Raw genomic sequence first — 23180 nt, 5'->3', positions numbered from 1 at the left:
TATTAAAAATGTTGTGAATTAAGGGGCATTTCAAGGAAACCAGGCTTAAGGATTTACCTGAAAAATCAGATTGAAGAAGTGTAGTCCCATATTTCTACATGATGTGACATCTAAGTTCTCAGGCCATGGTTAGGATCCATCAGGCACCCTTCCAGACAGGCTGTCACTGCCCTAACAAAAGCTCAGCCTATGCTGCTCCTTTTCTTTTGTAATTATGTAGATCGCCTGAAAAGAGGTATTATTTCCAAACTAGTGACCAAGCTGTGGACATGACTATAGTCCTGCTACTTGGGAAACAGAATGTTAATGAACTTCCACCTTAGTTTACCTTGGGGGATAAAAGATGTTTGGTTAGTAAACACTGGTGATCTTGAGGGTTGGAATAAAGCCTGAGACTCCCTTCCCATATTGCTGTGTGAACTGTGTCTCATTTATTCCTGTGCCTCCTGCAGGTCCAAGAGAGAAAAATAGTTAATATTGGGGCATTGGACCCTGATAAAGAAGGGGTGTTGCTTCCACCCTTGGATATCATCCATAGAGTGACAGTTAGTTGATACTGGGATGTCACAGCCCACACTAACCTATCATCTGATACCTGTTGTTTGTGTCAAGGGACAATTTGACCAACCTTAGTCCCCTCCCTTGATGCAGTCTGCTCTACTGAAGGCCCTTTCCCCAGATCACCCATCTAGACCTTGACTTGACTTGCAGCTCTTGTCCTTGACTTGGGTAGGCCTTTTGAATCCTGGCTGGATTCCTCAGCATCTTTTTTGGCCTGCCACTGGCAACAACACCAGCAATCAGTACCAGCAGCCCCCTCCTGGACTCCTACTCATCTATGGCTCTTTCTCGTGTGGGATCATTCTCACTCCTCTTTTGAACTACAGTTCATCATGGAATATTGGGAACTGTACTCGTAACTAAGTACACATAATCAACATTTAGTAAACAATAATGACGCTATTAGCTACAGCCTGATGCTCAAACCATAAAGCACAGTGGTTTTACGTATTATTAATTTAAATATTTTTCATATATATTTAGTGGTGTGTACTTGTTATGTGCTTGTGCACATGCACAGTGTATCACCCATGATTGTCCCTTGCATAGCTGTGCACATGCACAGTGTATCACCCATGATTGTTCCTTGCATAGCTGTGGAGGGCAGGCAATAACTCATTGAAGTTTCATCCATGCAGTTGTGTCAATGAGAAGAGTCAGGACAATGGGAGAGACAACACTATGAGGGGAGAAAGAAGAGCAAAGTGGGCCGGGAGGTGGTGGCGCATGCCTTTAATCTTAGCACTTGGGAGGCAGAGGCAGGCAGATATTTGTGAGTTCAAGGCCAGCCTGGTCTATAAGTGCTAGTTCCAGGTCAAGCTCCAAAACTACAGAGAAACCTTGTCACAAAACAACAAAACAACAAAAACAAAAAAGAAGAAGAGGAACAAAGAAAACCCAAAAGAACTGACAGGACAGTTAAACAACAGGAAGGGAGGGAGAGGAGGAGCAGAGGGCAGAGAAGAGCTCCTGAGCATTGGCAGTGTGGGTCAGCAGACATAGAGCACAAAGGTACATCATGGGCCATTGAGTCTGGGATCTAGGAACTCAAGGCACGTCAATCAATGCAAGAACCTTAAGCATTTCAGTTTTCTAGTTTTGACCTATAACTCTCATGGACTGAAGTAAAGGAGACAGGGCTTAATGATAAAAGGAACACGCCAGATAGCTGAAGCATCCAGTATCTGACACACATACCATTCTCTACAAAGTCTTGGAAAAGTGTCTCCCTTGAGGCAAAGGTGGAAATGGTTTCCTGGAAGAGAAGAGTCTGCCAAATAACCAAATCCCAGCTTTTCAAACAAACTGCATATCCTCTTGCTGCTTCCCAATCTTTCTTTCTCCCATTCCCTTTTCTTCTCCTGTCTCAGTTACCCTTCCTCTGTGTTGATGTGGGCTACCAGGGAGCATCTTTACGAATCCTGAGAGCTGACACTACTGTTTTCTTTTGCTTGAATTTAATAAACATGTTATTGGCTTAACATGGATAAATCTGTAGAACAGTATCACTGGTAATTTCCCAAGGGTCAGGAAAATGAAGTGTAAGCCCATCCCAAGCATCATCTTCCTACTGAGAAATATCAGCGCTCAGGTACCAGGGTAGCATCAGTCACCCTTACTATCCGGTGTTGTGTAGAATGAAATAACCTTTTTCGTGTTTTCACATCCCACGTGCTGCTTTCATGTGCACAGCTTTCTCTCCTGCTTGCCCACTTGACTCCTGGGAGTTGGTTCTACTATTCCATGCCTTCCCGAGTACCATGAAAGATGAACCTTTGGAGTACTATCAACAAATTACACTTAAAGAGCTTGTGATTCCAGCAAATTTTAATGGATTTATTTTAGTGGAGGGAAAAGTGATGGAGGAAGTTTATTGGTTAAAAAATAAAGAAACTGCTTGGCTGGCCCTCATAGGTTAAAACATAGGTAGGCGGAGTAAACAGAACAGGATGCTGGGAGAAAGAAGCTGAGTCAAGGAGTCACCATGATTTTCCCACTCCAGACAGACGCAGGTTAAGGTCTTTCCTGGTAAGCCAGCTCGTGGGCTACACAGATTAATAGAAATGGGTTAGATCGAAATGTAAGAGCTAGCCAATAAGAGGCTGAAACTAATGGGCCAAGCAGTGTTTAAAAGAATACAATTTCCGTGTAATTATTTCGGGGCATAAGCTAGCCATGCGGGTGGCTGGGTGCTGGGGATGCAGCCCAGCCGCTCCTATTTCAACAGAAAAGCATCACCCATAACACACAATCAACAGCACAGAAAAAAATGGGCAAACTTCTTATGTCATCTTCAGTCTGTAAGGTTTCAGAAAGTTTTCTTTGCATTACTGTCCCCACAATTAAGTCTCTCATTAGCTGTGAATGGGTGTCCAGGAATGTGAGACCTCTCCTGCTTTCAAACTTTCTCCTTTGCTCATTTCTTTTGCTCTGAGGTTGTACTAGAGTAAGAATTTCTGATGACCTAAAATGAATCGTAATTAAATTAGACTTCTTTGTCCAGGACACTGGCAGGCAGAGGATGAAGACTTTCTTTGTCACAGCACAGACATAAGGAATAAGTTTTGTGTCAGAGTTCCAAGGGTCGAGCACAGCAGGTGTCAGTCCTGGTCATTAGGTGAGCAGGTGTAGTGGGGACAGAAATTCCTTCTAGACAGAACAATAAGGGCGAGAAAGACGTGGCAGGAGCCAACGCATTTAGGTACTTGGATTCCAGCAAGTACGCAGTTCTTGGGAAAGCAGTCAAAGAGGAGGGATGGAATCTCAGTGATGACTACATTATCTTTGCAGAGGTGAGCTGCAGTCAGAACTCAGGGTTCATCAATACAGTGAGCCTCAGAGCCCTCTCTTAGCACAGCACGACCTTGTTCTTTCAGCTTGTGGACTAACCCAAGGAGGTTGGTGCTCTCCACAGGTCGATAATTCCGCTGAACCCATCTTTCAGCCACTTTCTCCAAAGCATTGAGTAGTTTCCTTTGGGCATAGGACTTTTCTTCTATTTGTAGACCTTTTAAGTAGTGGGTGATCGCCATGTCCTCTGATTTTTGATGAAATAACTGGTAACGGCCATAGCGGAAATGAATATCCTGCTTTATGTGCCCCCTAAGGTTCTGCATGTTCAGCGCTATCTGGAAATTTGCCTCAGCTTCTTCATATTGGCGAATGTCTGCCTGTACTTCAGCCATGCAAACATAAGCCATCTCAAACGTGGGCCTCAGATCCACAGTCTTCTGAAATTCAGAGATGGCCAGTTGTGCCTTTTCCTCCATGCTGTCCCGCTCACCAGGCTCAGTCTTCAGTTGGATCATTTGTTGCTTGTAACAGAGCCCTATTTGGAAATGCAGGTAGCCAGAGTCACCTGATGATTCCAAGGCCTGCTTTAGTAGTTGGAGAGCTTGGTCTATGCAGCCTTTATTGCGGTAATACTTGGCTGCATGACGAAAGACATAGGTTCGACAGGACTCGCTACTGAGGGCTTCTTCAATGTGTCTTTCTGCTTCGTCATTTTCTCCTACACTCTGAAGTTTCAGGGCAAGATAAACTTTAATATATGGATCTGCTGGATTTAACCTAACAGCCTTCCTTAGTGGTTCCAGAGATACATTATTGTCATCATTGTCTTCACGATAGGCGGCGACAGCATAGCCAATGCTGTATTCGCGGTTTTCAGGCTCAGTTTTCAGAGCTTTTGCAAAGCAGGCCAGGGCTCGTCTACAATTCCGTCCTCCACACTTCAGCAAGGCCCAGCCTTCCTCACAGTGCATCTCGGCACACTCCATCCTGTAGCGGAAGGGATTTGCAACGTCCTTGCACGCATTCTCCACCTTGTCCAGGTAGCTCTGGGCTTCTGCCAAGCTGCCCATGTGGTAATGCACCCAGGCACAGTTGCCCCAGGTCACCAGCATTTTCTTGCCCAACTGCTCTCTCCTAGCCAAGGCTTCTGCTTCTCTCAGGCTCTGCAGGGCTTCCTCATGCTGGCCTTTCCGGTGTCTCACGTAGGCCAGGAGGTTGTGCATCCTCACTGGGCTCATGATGTCTAGGAACTCGACCTCCTCCGAGATTCTCATTTCCAAATCAGGTATGTCAGCATCTTCAAACAGCAAGCTCCACGTGAAGTGACAGCTCAGCTGAAGGAGATTCTCCTTGACCTGATCAGCACCAGCATTCTCTCTGCAAGAAGGAAGCAGGAAGATTTTTCATGGACCACCTGCCCAGAATCTGACACCATGCAAAGCACATTTTACAACATTCTTGCTTATTTCCAGGAAATCTAACATTTTGCCCATTTAGAATTTCTTGATATCTGTTTTTTACATCAAATCCTCACTTACTAGAACTGTCAGAGTCTCTTTGCACATGCACGTCCATGTACGTGTACTTACCATCTTAGCTTTTGAGTTCATCCATTTATTCACGAATGGACATGGTCACAGAGATATAGGCCGGCTCACATACTTGTCAGACTCCTGCCCTGAGATGTGGAACTCTACAAAACTATTACCCCTTTCCCACTGTCTGTGAGGACAATGTGTACAAGTGCTGGCCACCTGAGCTGACCTAAATAGGAACTATTTGTCATTGAAGGTCCTTCCCTATCATCTTAGACACAAACAGCTGTTGTCCTGTCAGAAGTAGGCTAAGTCAGAACAAATGGACATGCTGTCTGCACTGTGACAGCCTTGTGACACTAGGGATATGATTTTCTCTGGATCTTTTTTCACTGGGCAACATAAATGGAGGGGGGAGGTGACTCAACTTAGCTGTCCTCTCCTAGGGTTACAAAGAATCTCTGCATTTGAAACATGCATCTACACTTCATGTGCTTTCTTGTCTCCCCATGGAGCAGGACAAGTTCTTTTCTAGAGTGTATCACCCATGCCTTGGGATCACACTGTACCCATCTGTGTATAGGGAATATCAGTGTTTCCCGTTTCTGGACTTTGGGGAGATTGGTGAGGATAAACACATGGATATGTTATAAACTCCACAGGAGTTTCCTGCTTTTCTATCTGTGTTGAGAGCAAGAAATAGAATTGTGTGACTTGGGTTTGTAGGCACCCACAGCAGCACCTTTGAGTCTTCCATGGCTAGACGGGAATAGGCCCTTGGTCCTGTTGGTAATTGTCTGCCAGAGGACAGAGATGTCAAAGTGCTTAAATCAGCTGTCTTTGACTTTGATCTGATCAGATGCCAAGAATAGCAGCAAGAGGTGCCATACCCTGTTAGGTCTGTCCCATAACGGAAAACTCTAGGTTGGAGCCCTTAAGTGTTGATAAATAGAACATGACAGCTATTTAGAAACCTCATGAATTATCCAGATGGACTCACCAGCCAACCGATTTCTTATGCTTCTATCCTGACAATGTTATAATCAAAATCCTTAGGACTCTGGATAGCACCCCCCACTTTTGGGTTCAACTTTTACTGTGAAAGACCCCCACTCACTAAGCAGCAGTAATGCCATTTTGCAAGGCTTAAACTTTGGAGCAACGCAAGTAATTAGAGCAGGGAAGTTCGACTTAAAAACAAGGGCGGAGAAGCCAGGCGAGATATCTGCGGTCAGCCGGTCAGCCACCTGGCCCCAAGCGATAAGGAACCCGCAGCTGGCCTGCTCTAATGAGAACCTCCCGTTTGCATAGTCAGCACATGTGCCCAACTTAGAATGTCAGTAATTCACAGAAGAAGACAACTCCCCCTATGAAAGATCCCAGCTTATCTGCTGTAACGTCATTTCACAAAGCTTTTGACGAACGACTGTAAGTGCAGAGTAAGGTCAGGGTCCCTGGCTGCAAAACAGGATCTTTATATCCATAGATTAGGACAGGACATCAATTAACAGGATATCTGTTCCCATACATCTGTGCTGGGAGAGGAAAAACCACCTGTGCCCCTTGCCCCATTCCAACTGACCACTAACGATGCATTTGCTTCTGTAATCTGCTTCTGCTGCCCTCTTTCCTATAAAAAGACCTTCCCCCAGTCTGCAGGCGCGCTTGTCTTCCGAAAGACTAAGTCGCCCCAGGTACCTGTGTACTTAAGTACTTAATAAAGCCTCTTGCTATTTGCATCCAAAGAGTGACTCGCTGCTCCTTGGGAGGGTCTCCTCAGCCTGAAAGACTGCCCAGCACTGGGGTCTTTCATTTGGAGGTTCCACCGAGATCTGGAGACCCCTGCCCAGGGATCACCGACCCACCACCGGGAGGTAAGCTGGCCAGCGATTGTTTTCCGTGAATGTCTGTGCTTCGGTGTTTCTGTGTTTGTGCCTGCGACCGAATCTGTACTAGTTGGCTGACTAGATCTGTATCGGGCGGACCCGCGGAGGAGCCGACGGGCTCTCACTCCCGACCGCAGCCCTGGGAGACGTCTCAGAGGCATCTGGGGGCCGGATGTGGTGCCTGGCCCATCGGTAACTCTGTGAATCCTTACCGAATAGGATTGTTCGGGGCACCCCCACAGTCCGAAGGGTACGTGATTCTTCTGGGAGACGAGGAATCCGGATCCTCAGAGTCTCCGTCTGAAATTTTGCTTTCGGCATTATGCCGAAACCGCGCCAGCGCATCTGTATTGTCTGTGTATTTTTGTGCTTAATATGTTCTTTGTTTTGTATATCTGTTTGTACTCGAGTCTAAATCTGGTACCATGGGGCAGTAAATAACCATCTCTTTGACCCTAACTCTAGGAAAATCCAAAAGAAATGCAGACAGTCTGCCCTTCCTTTACTTCTCTAGGCTCTGCTGCTGAACTGCCCTGCTTGCTGTCGCGAGGGGGGAGGCAACAGGACTGTGATCTCCTGAGGCACAGCCTGGAGCCAGGCCTAGGCGGGGCAATTGGCTCCAGCTCTGAGCAAACCTCTCAGCAGGACGCAGGGCGGGGCATGGCAGCAACCCTGGCCCGAGTCAGAGAAGGGGGCAGCCGTGGCCCCCCTGAAATCCCTGTGCTGAAAATGACGTCCTCCCTTGCTGACCTGAAGTCCACCAGCACCGCACGGGAGGACTGGGGGAGGAGGGCTGCCTTAGACAGTCCAAGGTGTTCCCTCCCCCTACAGCCAATGCAAAGGCCTTCCCAGCTGCTACTGGCAGTGTGAGGGCTAAGAGGAACTGAGTGGACCAATCCTGACCTCACAAGTTCCCTGGAGGGAATGCCTCCTGGGGCCTCTGGAATCCCATTCAGAGAAAAGCTGCTAGATTGCTGTGAGTATAGAGATGGGATGTGGGAAGCTTGTGCTATACAACTAGGAGCTCACTGTGGACAGAGCTGAGGCTGAAGCCAGGTCCTGGGAGGATCCCCAGTGGGGTTCCCTGTGGAGAAGGCTTGTTTTCCTTAGAAAATAAGGTGCTAGAGACTGAATGGCAGCCCCCATCTGCAAATGCCATGTAAAACCTTGTACTAAAGATCTGTGGCCCTTGCCCAGGGGAAATAGCTGGTGCTAGCGCCAGGGTCACAGAACTAAGCCTGGGAACCTGCAGTAGGCTATTTCTCTGGGGTCGGATACCCTATTAAAAAGCAAAGGTCCCCTAAAGAACCTGGACCTTTCCATTTTGGCAGTAGGGCAAGAGATTGCAAGTAAATTTCCTTGTGGCTGTTGATAAATGATAAGTGTGGATTCAGGAGTAGTAGCTAATGGAATAAGCTGACATTAAAAGGGCCTACCAGCCCTAATAACATCTGTCTTCTGGGGATGCTCTATACCAGTCATCATGTGCTGCATCCAGGTAAAAGCCTCTGGTTTAAAAATTGGGAAAATTAAATTAAGTCACTTTAAAATAATATGCTTGTGATAAAAAAAAAAAAACATGGCGAAGATTCTCATTTATTATTAATATAAAAAAGGTGCATTTTGAGTTGTTTTCAGATTCTGTCAATGATAATATAAAGGATGTCGCTAAGTTTTTAAGGTAATATGTTATCTAATTTTGAAAGTCCACCATGCTAATGTTCAAAGTAGCTGTAAGCATAAATTGTCAAATGATATTTTTAATCTTGGTCAGTTTTACAAGAATAAGATAAAATCTCAAAATTGTTTAATTTGCATTTCCCTGATGATTAAGGATGTTATATTTAAACAAATTTTAAATATCTTTCAGTCACTTCAAGTTCATTTGTTGAGAATTTACAGTTTTGGTCTGTGACGTAATTGTACTAATGAGGATTAAGTTCCTAAGTTCCTTATGTCTCATGATACCTCCCCATTCTACAGGTTGATATTACGTTCTGTTGATTATATCCTTTGCTAAAATAAATTTTAAACTTTTTTCCTTCTATAAAAGGTTCAATATTGTTGGTTTTATGTTAAGGTCTTTAATTTGTTTGGATTTCAGTTTTGTGCATAGAGAAAAATATGGATCTATTTTCATTCTTCTAAAGGGAGAAACTGACAGTCAAAATGCTGGGCTCATGGCAAATCTCAGGCGGGGGCTGCAAGGCACCCCACTAATTCGGCCGAGATAAGAGAGGTTCTCCAGGGGCCAGTTAAAATCTGTGTTCCTTAAATGATTAATGAAAGTTTACAGGCATTTTACCCAACCTCTGAAGGTCAGCAGACAGCAGTAGCCACAAGAGAGAGAGAGAGAGAGAGAGAGAGAGAGAGGCGGGAAGCAAAAGAAAGATAGGACTCAGACAGATTAGGAGCCTGGGCAACAGAAGATCAAAGACAGATAAAGAGGGACACTGGAACTGAGTAAAGAATACAAACTGGACACCTTACGAACTATAAATTTGGGAAAAAGACAAATAAATGACTCGTTCCTCCCTGGTCACTTCTGAATGTATGACCAAAGCCTTTTGTTGACCAAACGAGGGACTTTTGCTTTCGCTGCTGTTTTCAGTTCTGCAGGAGACACAGGCTGCTTGTCTGCCTCTGTCTCTACCACGCCCTCCTCACCAGGACGACCACCTCTCCTGCCTTCACCGCTGAAGAAATCCTCACCTCCTAGCAACTGCCTTGATGCTGTGCTTGCTCTAAAGCCTGCATGAGCCCTGACTGCTCACTCTACAGTCTTGCTCCCCTCACCCATGTCAGACTGCGATACAGCAGTCACCATGCTACCACAGGTGCCCTCCTGTGCCAGACTACTGCTCCTGTGCTGGGCTGACGTCGATGGACTATGGATCCTACCAGCATCTGCCTAAAGGACAGGCGAATGGCAAAATGGCAGGCTAAGCTGTGCCAGGCAGAGCCGAAAATGAGGGTGAAGCTTGCCAGGGGTACAAGGCTGGCGGTCCGAGCTAAGCAGGTACAGAAGACCGAAGGTAAGCGGAAGGCGGGGGCAACATTGGTGGACAGGAAGCAAATGATCTGGGCCAGTAGCCTCCCTTCAGGGATGGTGGCCCGACCAGAACGCTGAACTTGTGGCTTTGATACAAGCTCTACAGATGGCAGAGGAAACGTCTATACTAACAGCAGGTATGCTTTTGCCCTCACATATATATATATATATATATATATATATATATATATATATATAGCAATATACAGACAAAAAGGACTGTTGACATCTGCAGAAATTTTGAGCCTCCAGGAGGCCACGCATTTGCCAAAGAAGATAGCCATCATACATTGACCAAGATTGAGACACCCAATGTAATGGCTAAGAAGATCAGAAAAAAAAATCATCCTAAGGTTTGGGATGGCCAAGATAATCATGTCCCATAATAGGCCTGCCTTTGTTGCCCAGGCAAGTTAGGGTGTGGCCAAGACATTGGGGATCAATTGGAACTTAAGCTTACCAACCTCAAAGCTCAGGTCAGATAGATAGGATAAGTAAGATTCTAAAAAAACAAATTGATATAATTGGCCCTGGAGACCAGCAAAAATGACTGGACAGACCTCCCTCCCTCCTGTCCTGTTCTGGGTTCAAAACACCCCGGCATCGTTGCCACTAGCTCTGTTGCCTGGCTAGTTAGCTGCTGCTCATGTATCTGCTGACAATGGTTGGCCTTGATGATGGAATCCTGAGCTCAAGGCTTGCACAGGGCAGGCACATCTGCTGTAAGATGGGCTTACATCACCTTTAAGGCTCTTCTTTCCTAAAGTCGGAAACCCACAGGGCTCTGCTCATTTTTAATGTCTTTTGAAGCATAATATCAGACAGCAGAAGCAAAAGACAATTCTGTTCTGTTCCTCCTTTGTGTGTCTGGGACCTATTGACAGGAATTATTTAGTACAGTTTGAGACTTTTCCAGATCAGACCGTTTTGTGCAGATAACTGCAGAGAGAAGCAAACACACCTAAAGCCTCCTTACCTCTTGACAGGTTTTGTTTTTCTACAGAAAAATCTTGTTTTAATGATAAAATAGATATCAATGGGATGTTAAAACTTTTTAATGCTGTACTTATGTGTTGGAAATTTGACTACAAATGTGAAGCCTGGGTAAAGTTTTCGTGTTGTGTGGAAAGCAGGAGAAGGCAGGAGACTGGAATAGTAAAGAGAAGGGAAGGGAAAGAGGAGTCGTCTAAAGTAAATGTCTGGCTGGGCCAGAGGAGCAGAGGGTGACAGGAAAAGTCTGACCTGAGGGTGTGTAGGAAGTTGTAGAAGGCCAGAGGGGGTGCGAACTGTATTTGCTTTGGTTTCTCATACCTGCAAATACTGAAAGATATTTATGTCCTCATTGGCTGTCCTCTGGCTTTAGGGCTTTCTGTTTTGTTTTAAACATTTGTCATCCTGTATTGCATTTTCTCTCATTGTTTGTTAAAGTTCTCACAATGGACACAACCCTGTACATTTGGATAAAGCTGATGCTACGGGATGCAATGGAAACTCGTAAATGCCATGTGGTGCCAGCTGGACCGAAACTGACTTCTCCGGCACATTCTCTGGAGCTGAGGAACAACACTCCCGGTGTCTACAGCAAAAGAGATTTGTCTTCATAATACTAAACTTGCCTCTTAGGAGAAGGCATCCATGTGTTTCTTAGGGCTGAGTTAAGCTCTTTGTAGTCAATAGACTATTATTGCCACAATGTTGGGTGCTATTCTCGGGTCTACAGTGGTTCACAATGTCTACCATGTAGTTACTTTCAAGCCTCATTCAGATAGTTTTGCTAAGAGCTATTCTGCAAACCCTAGAGATGTTCTACTATCTTCTCAACAAGGATATTTTAAAGGATGGTTTAATAAATCACCATGGTTAAAAGCCTTAATTTCCATTATAGCTGGGCCCCTACTTATTTTACTTCTTATCTTTACAATCGGCCCTTACATTTTAAATCGCCTGGTGCAATTTATAAAAGACAGACTTTCAGTTATCCAAACCATGGTACTCTCCCAGCAATATCAGATATTAAAGCAGAATGACGTAGAGGTCTTTAAACACATGAATTTATGATTAAATCCATGATAAAAAAAAAGGGGGGGGAATGAAAGACCCCCACTCACTAAGCAGCAGTAATGCCATTTTGCAAGGCTTAAACTTTGGAGCAACGCAAGTAATTAGAGCAGGGAAGTTCGACTTAAAAACAAGGGCGGAGAAGCCAGGCGAGATATCTGCGGTCAGCCGGTCAGCCACCTGGCCCCAAGCGATAAGGAACCCGCAGCTGGCCTGCTCTAATGAGAACCTCCCGTTTGCATAGTCAGCACATGTGCCCAACTTAGAATGTCAGTAATTCACAGAAGAAGACAACTCCCCCTATGAAAGATCCCAGCTTATCTGCTGTAACGTCATTTCACAAAGCTTTTGACGAACGACTGTAAGTGCAGAGTAAGGTCAGGGTCCCTGGCTGCAAAACAGGATCTTTATATCCATAGATTAGGACAGGACATCAATTAACAGGATATCTGTTCCCATACATCTGTGCTGGGAGAGGAAAAACCACCTGTGCCCCTTGCCCCATTCCAACTGACCACTAACGATGCATTTGCTTCTGTAATCTGCTTCTGCTGCCCTCTTTCCTATAAAAAGACCTTCCCCCAGTCTGCAGGCGCGCTTGTCTTCCGAAAGACTAAGTCGCCCCAGGTACCTGTGTACTTAAGTACTTAATAAAGCCTCTTGCTATTTGCATCCAAAGAGTGACTCGCTGCTCCTTGGGAGGGTCTCCTCAGCCTGAAAGACTGCCCAGCACTGGGGTCTTTCAACTGTAGGAACTTCGTCTTCTTTCTTTCAGTTAAGTCTGAAAACAAGTCTGTTTTCTGAAAACCCCAGCTATAGTCCCTGAACACCAGTTTTAAATACTACAAGACCAGAATACAGCACCATCACCTCAAAGGAAGCTTCGTGTGACAGGTCAAAATGCTAGAAAACCTCCAAGATGCTCCTGTAATAAAAATGAGTTTGAAAACAAAGAATTGACTTTTTTCCATCTTCCTCTCAGAGAGGCAGCTTCGCTTCTGCCTCTCTCCCCACTTCTCTGCTTCCCCCTTCTCTGTCTCTTTCTCCTCTTCTACTCTCTCTCTCTCTCTCTCTCTCTCCCTCTCTTTCTGTCCCCCCCCCCTTCACCCTTCCTCCTCCATAACCCCCTGAATAAACATTCAACCTCACCCTGCAAAAAAAAAAAAAAAAAAACAAAAATAAAGAATTGAAATCACTATAAAGCTAAAATAATCAAGATTTTATGGCACTAGCATGAGTATCCCTATAAGAGAAAAAGGCATATATAGCACACTGCTCTTACTACAGAGTGGCAACACCGCTCCACACTACAGAGTGGCACCCAACATGGTAATGAACTCCACGTAAAACCTGAGAGAGAGCTTAATTTTAAACACACACAAAGAGTTTAACACAGCCTTTTGCTATTTGCTAGGGCGTGCTGTAGAGAGATTTTCTGTTTCAGCAATAGCGGCAGAAAAAAGCCATGTCATTTTAAAGCACGGTTTCCTGGGGCTGTGCCACCAGCGCAAACTCTGGCTTTTAAAGCATTTCAATGGCTCTTATGGGACTGGATGTTTGTGTTCTTGCTTGGGATTGGAAGGAGAGTGCTCTGAGACCGTGCCCATGGCTCAGCACTCCCCGCCTGCACCTGGGCAGAAGGCAGAATCAGGCTTAGGCAGGCAGAAGAGCATGGCGGATTCCTGCCAACATCCAGAGACATGTTTTCAGACTGTGCAGTGCTCTGCTTGTCAGATTTGGCTGTAACTTGGATGAAAAGAGTTTCTGTGCCACACACTCAGTCTCAGAGTTAAACTGCTGAGTACGGCACCAATGTGGGCTTGCTGTGTGCCTGGAACTGTGTGCAGCTCAGGGGCAACAAATGGATCTAAGGCAGGAGCGGCAGCTCCTGTGAACTGTGCTGACCTCAAGCAGGAATGATCGTAATTACCATAATAACAGCGCAATTAAGGTTTAGACTGGCAGTAAACAGGCAGTACCATATTACCCCTACATGGTGCAACTTAAGTTTTTAAGAAGTGCTTAACATTTTAAGAAATGGTCCTGGATAGTAAAAAAATTACAGATTCACAATAAAACAGATTTCAGACACAGAAGACCTATAAATGGATCACAGTGTTGGATGAATGTACGTAGGCTTGAGAGAGAGAAGAAGAAAAATATAGAGAATAAAGTTAATGGTTTAAAAAAAAGGGTAAAGTCTTTAAAGAGAGAAAATAGAATGATAGAGTAAAAAGAAGCCACGTAAAAATGGAAAATTCACAGAGAGTCTGGATTCTTTGTATTATTGTGTTTTCTTTAAAGTTTTTGACTATAAGGGAGCTAAGTACAGAGAGACATTTCATTATATGGGCTGCCAAGCGGAACCAGAATGGATATCATAAGGGTATTATGATTTCAGAATTTGGGCCTAAGGATATGATGCTTTGGAGAGGGTCTTCTTTTGTTTTCACAGAGGATGAGACCCTGTGGATTGCTTCTATCCCAATATGGTATGATAGACCATGCCCTCCTGAAAGGTTGCTGTAAAAACCCTCAAAAAATTACTTCGCTCAACTGCCAACTGAGATGAACCTGGCACACAGGTTACACCATGAAAGACCTAAATAACAGCGTCCCTGTACAGGAGGAAGAAGTTTGGAGAGAAATAACTGAGCCCATATTCCCAAATATTGTTTATAAATGTTCTTTTACATTTAAAGGGGGATATGATATAGATACGAATAATTTGCATTGGTATGGATTTGACTTTATTGATATAAATTTAAGGTCAATCTTGTTATATGTATGTGTATTTCTAATCTTGATTAAGGTATTGTGATTGTGTAGTTTATGTAAAAATGTATCTAGGTTGTTAATGGATAATCATTAATAATAATCAAGCTTGTAGTCATGTTAGTTAAATTTTCTAGAAGTGCCTAGATATATTTTAGATAGGCATTCTTCATATATTTCAAAGACTACAGAATATGACATTAAATGTTTTAATAACTTAGGGCTTTTCATGACAATGAGACATGTCTGCTCCTGGCAGCACCATCTACTTCAAAAGGAAGATGAGCATCGAAGAGGCTCCTTATGGAGTTGGTTAGCCATTTGGGCAAGAAACTGCTCTTGCCTGGACTGATGCATGATCTGGACACAAAGAACCTGCAGAGAGAGGACTGCTGAACTTGCCTAAAGGTGAGATGTTCTTTCAGGGTTCCTGATTCATGAAAGAGTCTGTGAGACATTCTGCAGGACATAGCAGAAAGTGATTGAACTGTCTTTGAAATTTCCTGCTTCATGGAAAAGTCTGCTGGATACTATGGGCCTATAGGCTGAAGATGGATGCCCCAATGGTACAGAGGAACTTTGGGTGACTGTCCAGGCACCAAGTTGTCTCTGCCATTTTTAGAGTTTTGAACTTCTTGTTTGCTTAGGTAATGTTATATCCTTCTGGAGTCTTTGATGGAGTTGAAGAATGGTTAGTTATAGTTATAGCTTTCCTTAGTTATGATAAAAGATAAAATAGATATAAATATTGTAACAGTAATTCTTGCTTTATAATGTTTTGCTATATGTAATTGTACTATGTTAAAATGAAAGCCTTCTTTTTTGTTTAAACAGAAAAGGGGGAAATGATGGAGGTGGGTCATTTGTCTATCAGTTGCTTTCATTGGTTAATTAATAAAGAAACTGCTTGTCCTTTGATAGGACAGAAAATCAGGTAGGCAGAGTAAACAGAACAGAATGCTGGGAGAAAGAAGCAGATTCAGGCAGACACCATGCCTCTCCTCTCTGAGAAGGAAGCAGGTTAAGAATCTCCCTGGTAAGCCACCAGCTCTTGGCACTACACAGATTATTAGAAATGGGTTAATCAAGATGTGAGAATTAGCCAATAAGAGGCTAGAAATAATGGGCCAAGCAGTGTTCAAAAGAATACAGTTTAAGTGTAATTATTATGGGTGTAAAGCTAGCCGGGTGGCAGGACGCAGCACGCTGCTCCTACTACAGAGTGGTGACACTGCTCCACACTACACAAAAGGGGGACCCTAAGAGACACACACATCAGAGTCCCAGGAAGGGAAAATAATTAAATCTTCTGTGTAAACTTGTGCCAGGATCGAGTCAGGGATAGGACAGAGGGGAAGAGTAATGTAAGAGGTACCGTGATAGAGGGGCTCAATATCGGGTTGGGGAGAATCCCGATGCTGGAGAAATTGTCAGGAATCTTCAAGGATGATCCCAGCTACAAGTCCTAGCAATAGTGGAGAGGGAATCTGAATGGGCTTTCCACATTCTAAGACATTAATTGCCATGACATCAAAGAGCCTGCCTGTATGGCACCTCACCTGGTAGGTGTTTCTTCCTAACGTGCAGAGGACCACATTCCTGCTAGATCCGCATGTAGTGTTTCTTGTCTGTGCTATGAACTCTGAGAACTCTTTTCTGTTTTCTTGTTTTGTTGTTGTAGGAAATCCTCCCAGTCCTGTAGCAGAAGAGCCCACCCTTGCATCGTCAGCTAACTTTAATCACCTTCCCCTAACTTTATCCATAGATAAGTAGTCTTCTTGAGGCTGATTTGGACAGGGACACAATTTGGACATTAGTATAGCCAAATGATTTTTGACTTCTTGATTTAGCATCTCTAAGTTGTTGATTTGAAGAAAGAGGTTCTTTTGGGCAGATTTTAAAGTCTCTCATACAACTGAATGCAAAAATAGCGTAGGAAGGATATACTAAAATAATTTATTCACCATTTAGGATGGAAAAAGCACCCACGAGAAAATGTTGCAAGAATGGTTTAAATCATGGCATATGTCTAGATCCCAGGGGTGGGTACAGAGCTCCAGGGTGTATTCCTCAGTTTTCTCCCTGCGTTTCCACCTTCCTATAGTTTGTGGTCTGTGGTCTGTCTGGTGTGTGTGTTTGAGCTGTCTGTCCTTGTTATCTGAGTGATTGTGTAAAAAATTGTATGTGCTCAGGCCCAATTTTTAACTTGGTTTCAAGTCAGGCAAAAGTTCAGTCTCTTTGAAGGTTAGAGATGCGTTCAGAAAAAATAGATTTTAACCTTGTCTCAGAGCATTCTGGCAGGGTTACAAAATAAGGAGACAGAAAAAGGAAAATAAAATCAATACTTTCCCACAAATTAGAGGGTTAGAAGTGACAATCTGGAAGCAATTAATCTGAGACAGGGGCTTTTGATTTAGAGAAGCATTCATCTCAGTAAGGGACTTGATGGATAGATGCCCCTCCCATTTTGGGAATCTGACAGTCTTTTATTGGTTTCGAATACCATTTCTCTACATAAGAGCAGAGATAGAATTCACCTCCAAACTTTTTGAAAATTTCACTAGTATGAATGGCCAAAGATGAACTGAGCAAGGATAACAACAATGGACAGGAAACATACAGATCAGATAGGAAGAGTCAGTGAAGCCTCAATGATACACAAAGAACAATGAACAACCAGTACAGTGGGGATTGGAGAGGTGGTATCACTCAGGCTAGGCTGTGCAGCACCAGATGTTCAACCCTGATAGCATACATAACAAGAAACAGTATAAATGCTGGACAGGAACACACACATATCTATGTTTATATACACGCTTACAAAACAATGAATAAACTAAAGAGGCAATGAATTTGGAGGAGAGCAGGGAGAGTAAATGTGAGGGGCTTGAAAGAGGAAAGGAAAAGAAAGGGAGAAATGTTATTGGATTCTAACAGCAAAAATAAACAAAAACTATGTGGAAGAATACATTAAAGTAGATTAAGGAAAAGTAAAAACATATTTTTAAAGCAGTCATAACGATCAGGAATTAACTTTTCTTAGGGGCTTCTTCTAAGCCTTGTTCTCTCCATCCTCCTCCTTTTCCCATGGCATTTAAATTGTGTTTGTGGAGGGGCTGCAAATGCCAAGGCCCACCTATGAAGGCTGGTGGACAGCATTAGGCACTTGGCTTCACCTGCTTGTTTTCTGAGAAGGAAAGACAGTGGTTGGCAGCTCTGCTCTCAGTATTAGCACTGAGACTGCCATTCTCACGCTTGCTTGGCAAGCCCTTTACCACTGAGCCATCTCTCCAGCACCAGTTTAAATCTCCATGGGAAACAATGTGATGCTTCCTCCTCTTGTCAAGTGGTATTTCAGATTTTACAGAGAGTTGTGTGAGATTGGGGTCCCAAGAGAGAGCGGCATCAGTGAATATGGAAAAAAAAAAGGCCTATTGAATAGAAACACTGACAGCCCTTTCTTCCCTAGGCTTCATGTAATGGACAGAGGATGCTCAAAATGTCCTTGATGTACCAAGCAACAGAGGAGCCACGGCTCTTTGATATGCTGTATCTCCATAGCCCAATGATTTTTGGGCTTATACCTTGTCTAACTCGTTCATTCTAATTTCCAGAACACTGTTTCATAATAAAATACTTCTATTTCTGTTTCCAATCATGAGCGTCTGGCAGAGTTCAATTGATGTTGGACACAATTATTTGGATATTTGTTAAGTTTCTCTAGGAGTGGATGGTCATTGTTCCTATACTCAGGTCTTTAACTATAACATTTGATAAGCAAAGCTAGAAAGAGATGAAAGCGTAAGAAGTTTTTTTAGCTGTATGCTTGTCTCTCTGTCTGTCTGTCTGTCTTCTCTCTCTCTCTCTCTCTCTCTCTCTCTGTCACAAGTTTTTTCATAGTCAACTGGTCTTAAATAAACTCACAACAAACTTCTCAGGGTCAGACTTTAGTGAAGAGTCCAAGACTATGAATATAAAAATGTAGATTCCAGAAACAGGAATGTAGAAATAAAAATATATAAAGTTGTACATCTAGGAAAATGAGAACAGACTGTCAGCAGCTCTCTCAGCAGCTTGAGGATAAACTATGAAAAATGGGTTATTTCACTTTACAACCCATAGCTCTATTTACAAGGACAAAGCATCTCTCTGCAAACTGAGTGCTACCCTACAGATATGAGCTGAGTCAACTTTTAGGAAATAGATATATGACCTCTGCATTATTCTTTATTCCTGCTATGTGAAACTGGCAGCATCAAAGGGGAGATCCCAGGGCTTCAGTAAACACTTCCTGGAAGTATCAAGGAAGACAAGAGATTAATTACAAACCCTGGTTTAACTAAAAAACTCTGTTAATGCAGATTGTAAAATAAGGCAATCTGTATCTGAGTTTTACCTTGAGATTTAAAAAATTCCTTTGTTCAAACCTAATGCTTGGTGCCCCTACTATAAAAAGGTGGATTCAGAAACTGGCCTTTTACCACAGCCTAACAAAATCCATCTCTGGCTGTGGTCTCAGCTAGCTGATAAGCGTTTTGTGCTCCATAGAGATTTTTTATTTTATTTTTGACAGGATTCTTGTTTCTGGGATAAAGTTTGCTTCTAGTTTATTAGACTTTGGTACTCTATCTCCACCTTTGCACAACCCCCTGGAGCCAGCATCTAGAGGTGTGAACAACACTGGCTGACTAAGGAGTGTTCCACCACATTTCCTTCTTGCCTCGTGCAGACCATTACTCTGCTGGCCACGGTTTTTGCAGAGAGCCCTGAATTTCTTCTTCTCTGATTCTTTCTGTCTCTGTCTCTGAAAGCACTAAATGCATGTTTACTCCTTCTTTTCCCAAGCACGTAGAAAGGATGGGCTTTTTCTATAGGAACATTAATCATGGTCCATGGACATCATGTTCAATCCTGCTTTTTTGATTTCCCTGCCTACAGCAACCCACAGCAGGAATTAGAGATGGTGTACTTGCATTATGGGAAATAAAGACATTTGAATGGTTGCTAAGAACACTCTGAAATCGAGACACCATTTGTCTATGGAGATCTCCTTGACTGGGAGGCCCCCAAGGATCCTTTTGGGGAACTGTGCCCCAAGAGGGAGGCACATGCACTTGTGCATAAGCTCTTGAGGCAGGAAAGCTGACCAGCACAGAGGCAGCCGCCATTTGTGTGGGCAACTGGGACAGAGAGCAATTTGGATCCCACTGCGCACGTGCACTTGGAGATCTCAGCATCCAACCTCCCCTGTGCACTTGGAAATCTCCAGCCTTTCTCACACTGCAGGCACTCAATTGCAAAACACAGTCCTAGCCACCTGCTAGAGTCATGGGTACTGTAGCTCCAGGCACAGCTTAGCCATTGGCCCTATGACCGTGACTGTCACCTGACAGCCCTTAGTGTCTTCTGCCCTCTTGTTTAATTTATTTCACAATTTTATACCTCTGTGGTTTTTGTAATCTCTCTCATCATACAACAGAAACTCTCAGCCTCCTCCATCCTCACGTTCTGTAGATGCTTCTATGTGCAAGAACATACAATAGTTGCCTATGAAAGAGAGAATCTGTAGCCCTAGATTCAAGAGAAAACACTCTACTGACTGACACTTTATAGCCAGAGGGCAATTTCAAACATAAAAGTCAGAGACATTTACATAAAAGGACTTCACACAGAGCTGAAGCCCAGTGGTGGTATCTCACTCCTTTAATCCCAGCCCTTGGTAGGCACAGGCAGGGGGATCTCTATGAATTCACGAGGAGCCTGGTCTATAAGAGCTAGTTCCAGGACAGTCTCTAAAACCACAGAGAAACCCTGTCTCGAAAACCAAAAACAACGAAAAAACAAAAAGACTCCAGGTGCCTAGCATTTCTTTATGCTATATATATGAATGGATGGATGTGAATATACATATGTATATGTTTATATACACACATACATGCTTATATTCCTCGGCATATTTAGTTTCTTGCAGGGAAATATTTAAATAGCTCTCATCAAATATATTAGAATTTCTACATTTTTGTCTCTTACTGAGGGACAGAAAAAAATGTGTTCTCTCTTAGTTTAACCCAGCCAGGGTGAGCAAAAAGCACTTGGACCAGCAACCTTGAGCAGCATCTCAAAAGATCCTCTGGGGGTCTGTTGGGTACATTTCAAGGGGAGTGAACGTGTGGGGTCAGGATACGGCAAGCAGAACACTCTCAGCAGCTGCTCTCCTTTAGGGCTCTAATTACATAGAGTGCTACCTTGTTCCATTCCTGAAGCTCTCATTGGTAACCGTCTCTCTGTATGGGATGAGCATGCTTATGTATCACCCAGGGATTTTGAACTACATGTGTGAGACAGGCTTACAAACTGAAGCAAGCATCTGTTCACCCATTCAGTCCCATGCAAATATTAACAATCATTAAACAAATTTCCTGGATCCTCAGTACAATGAGCCTCCTTATTCCTTTCTGAGTAGTAGAAAGAGAAGCCACAAGAGAGAACAAAAGAATGTAAGCAGACTTAGTCAGAACTGGCCACAAGCAAATGTCTGTGTCCTGGGTTCACTCAAACTGCAGAGCAGGGGAATCCCTACCCCATGGTGGCTGTGAAGGTGGCTGAAGTTCTCTGGACTTTCACCGGGACAGGACTCCTCAGGATCCCTCCTTGATGCTCTGCTCTGCTGTGGACTTTCACCCCCACTGGACTCTCAGATATAAGCTGGGAAACAGCTCCATAAAGGGAAGTGAGGAGTGGCACACACCAGTAGGAAATTGAAACTGGAAAGTGAAAAACTAAAGCCTTCAGGTTCTCCTCAGTGAAACTGTGGACAACCAGGGATTTTCCTTCTTGCTTTCTCATCTGAACTGATGGGCAGAAGGCTCTGGAACTGACAGACATGTCAGTTACACTGTCTGTCCAGAGAGAGACATTCATGGCACCAGGAGATGCTGTTACAAAGAGGTTGATGGAGGCAGTGTGAACATAAAGGACCAGACTGGCATCTTCCCAATACAACTGTTTCTCAGTCAAAAGAACTGAAGTTCTGCACATTGTTCTTGGCAGTGAGGCCATTATCGTGTGGATTTTATGGGATGGCAAAAGGGAAGTTTAGGGATAGCAGAGTCCATCTGCAGGCCAGTTCCCCTGCAGTCCAGAAGTGGTCCATACCACTTGGTTTGCTGTCCATCTTTCCTTATGAACTTCTGTAGGTGCCATTATTTATATGTATCTGTATATATTCTAGTCTGCTTATAATCTGCCCTGTCATAGACTAAAGAAACTTCTTTATTAACGAATGGTAATAAAACATATTCACCACATACAGAGGGTATTCCCATATCATTTGCCCATGACTCATGGATTTTACCCCTCTTCCTGTATGACCTGTTCCATCTGCTTCCAGCTGGTGACTCTTTGGTCCATCTCAGCCAGTTGAATGTGGACTCTGCTCTCAGAACCAAGGTCAGACTCTACTCATGGTCTTGGGACAATCAATACAAACAGATTTCTCCAAACAGGCCCCTCATTTTGTCTAAATAAAAAGAGTTTTAACTGTAATATAGTAAAACTATGTACAATAAGAAAAGTTATCAGGTATTGTCTAAATAGAAAGGAAAGGTATTAACTTTAACAAATGAAACTTTGTACAATAGGAGCAATTATCAAGTAAGAATTGCATTCACATTGTCCAGTCCATTTGTTTTTGGCAAATTCAGAGAAAATATTACCTATCCTCTCTCGATAAACCCAAAGCTTTGTACCTAAATTACTTTCAATCATGGCTAAGAAAAACTAACCATAACCATCTGTATTCAACACCATCAAAGAACTGAGAAGGATATACTATTACCTGAGTATATAGGAAGTGCACAGCAAGCATCTTCCGAAACTCAGAGTAATGACAGAAACAGCTGACATCCAAGTAATGTTGGAGCATCCATCTTTGGCCAACAGGCCTAGAATATCTGGTAGACTTTTCTGTGAAGAAGAAAATTTAAGACTGTCCTACCTTGTCTTGGCAAATTTTAGTAGTTGCCTTTTTGAGTGTCTTTGTTGAGAGGACAAAAATTCCAATTGAGACAGCATACCTTCAGCAGTTGAGGCAAGGGCAGTCTCTTTGCCAAGTGACTAACTTTACCAAAAATGAAAGAAAACTCCATGCAGAGGTTTTCTATGCCCACCATCTTCTTTGCAGCAAATCAGTGCTGCTAGGAGCAGACGTGTCTCACTGTCACGAAAAGTCCTATGTTATTTGGTATTGGGACTTAGCTTTGTTTTTCATATTATATCCCTGAGAAAATGGTCAATAACAGAGCCAAGAATTATTATGCCTGCAACAATTTTCTGAAAATTATAATGGAGAATAGTTAATTTGCTAGCTAAATATTAAATTGATTGGTAAATAAATAAATAAATTTGGATATTGTAAACCAACCCCAAGATAATTGCAGACAACATCACCATTCAAAATTTAACAACCTTCTTGTTTCTACAATGGATGCATTTCTGCAAGAGCTATATTACCTACCTGGT

At 43.3% G+C, this 23180-nt stretch overlaps 1 protein-coding gene across 1 annotated transcript; it reads right to left on the bottom strand.

Moving 5' to 3' along the window:
- Positions 1–3235: 3235 nt before the first annotated feature.
- On the bottom strand, positions 3236–21719 carry LOC121454123 (interferon-induced protein with tetratricopeptide repeats 1-like). Its single transcript, XM_041661329.1, has 2 exons — positions 21241–21719; positions 3236–4731 (listed from the first exon to the last, which is right to left on the bottom strand). Exons 1-2 carry the CDS (start codon positions 21717–21719, stop codon positions 3372–3374), a joined length of 1839 nt encoding a protein of 612 aa, XP_041517263.1. The 3' UTR covers positions 3236–3371.
- Between the last annotated feature and the right edge of the window lie 1461 nt (positions 21720–23180).

Source organism: Microtus oregoni, unplaced genomic scaffold, assembly GCF_018167655.1.
Source record: "Microtus oregoni isolate MIOR12 unplaced genomic scaffold, Mior012 000012F_ref0000307, whole genome shotgun sequence".
NCBI classification, from domain to species: Eukaryota; Metazoa; Chordata; class Mammalia; order Rodentia; family Cricetidae; genus Microtus; species Microtus oregoni.
This window is presented reverse-complemented; position numbering and strand designations above follow the sequence as displayed.

Bases quoted from the DNA above. Each gene is read 5' to 3' on its own strand.
- LOC121454123 (XM_041661329.1), bottom strand. From the start codon at position 21,719: ATGGCCTCACTGCCAAGAACAATGTGCAGAACTTCAGTTCTTTTGACT. The intron at 4,732-21,240 runs GTAGGGATTCCC...TCCTTCTTGCAG, and splicing joins ACCTTCACAGCCACCATGGG to AGAGAATGCTGGTGCTGATC.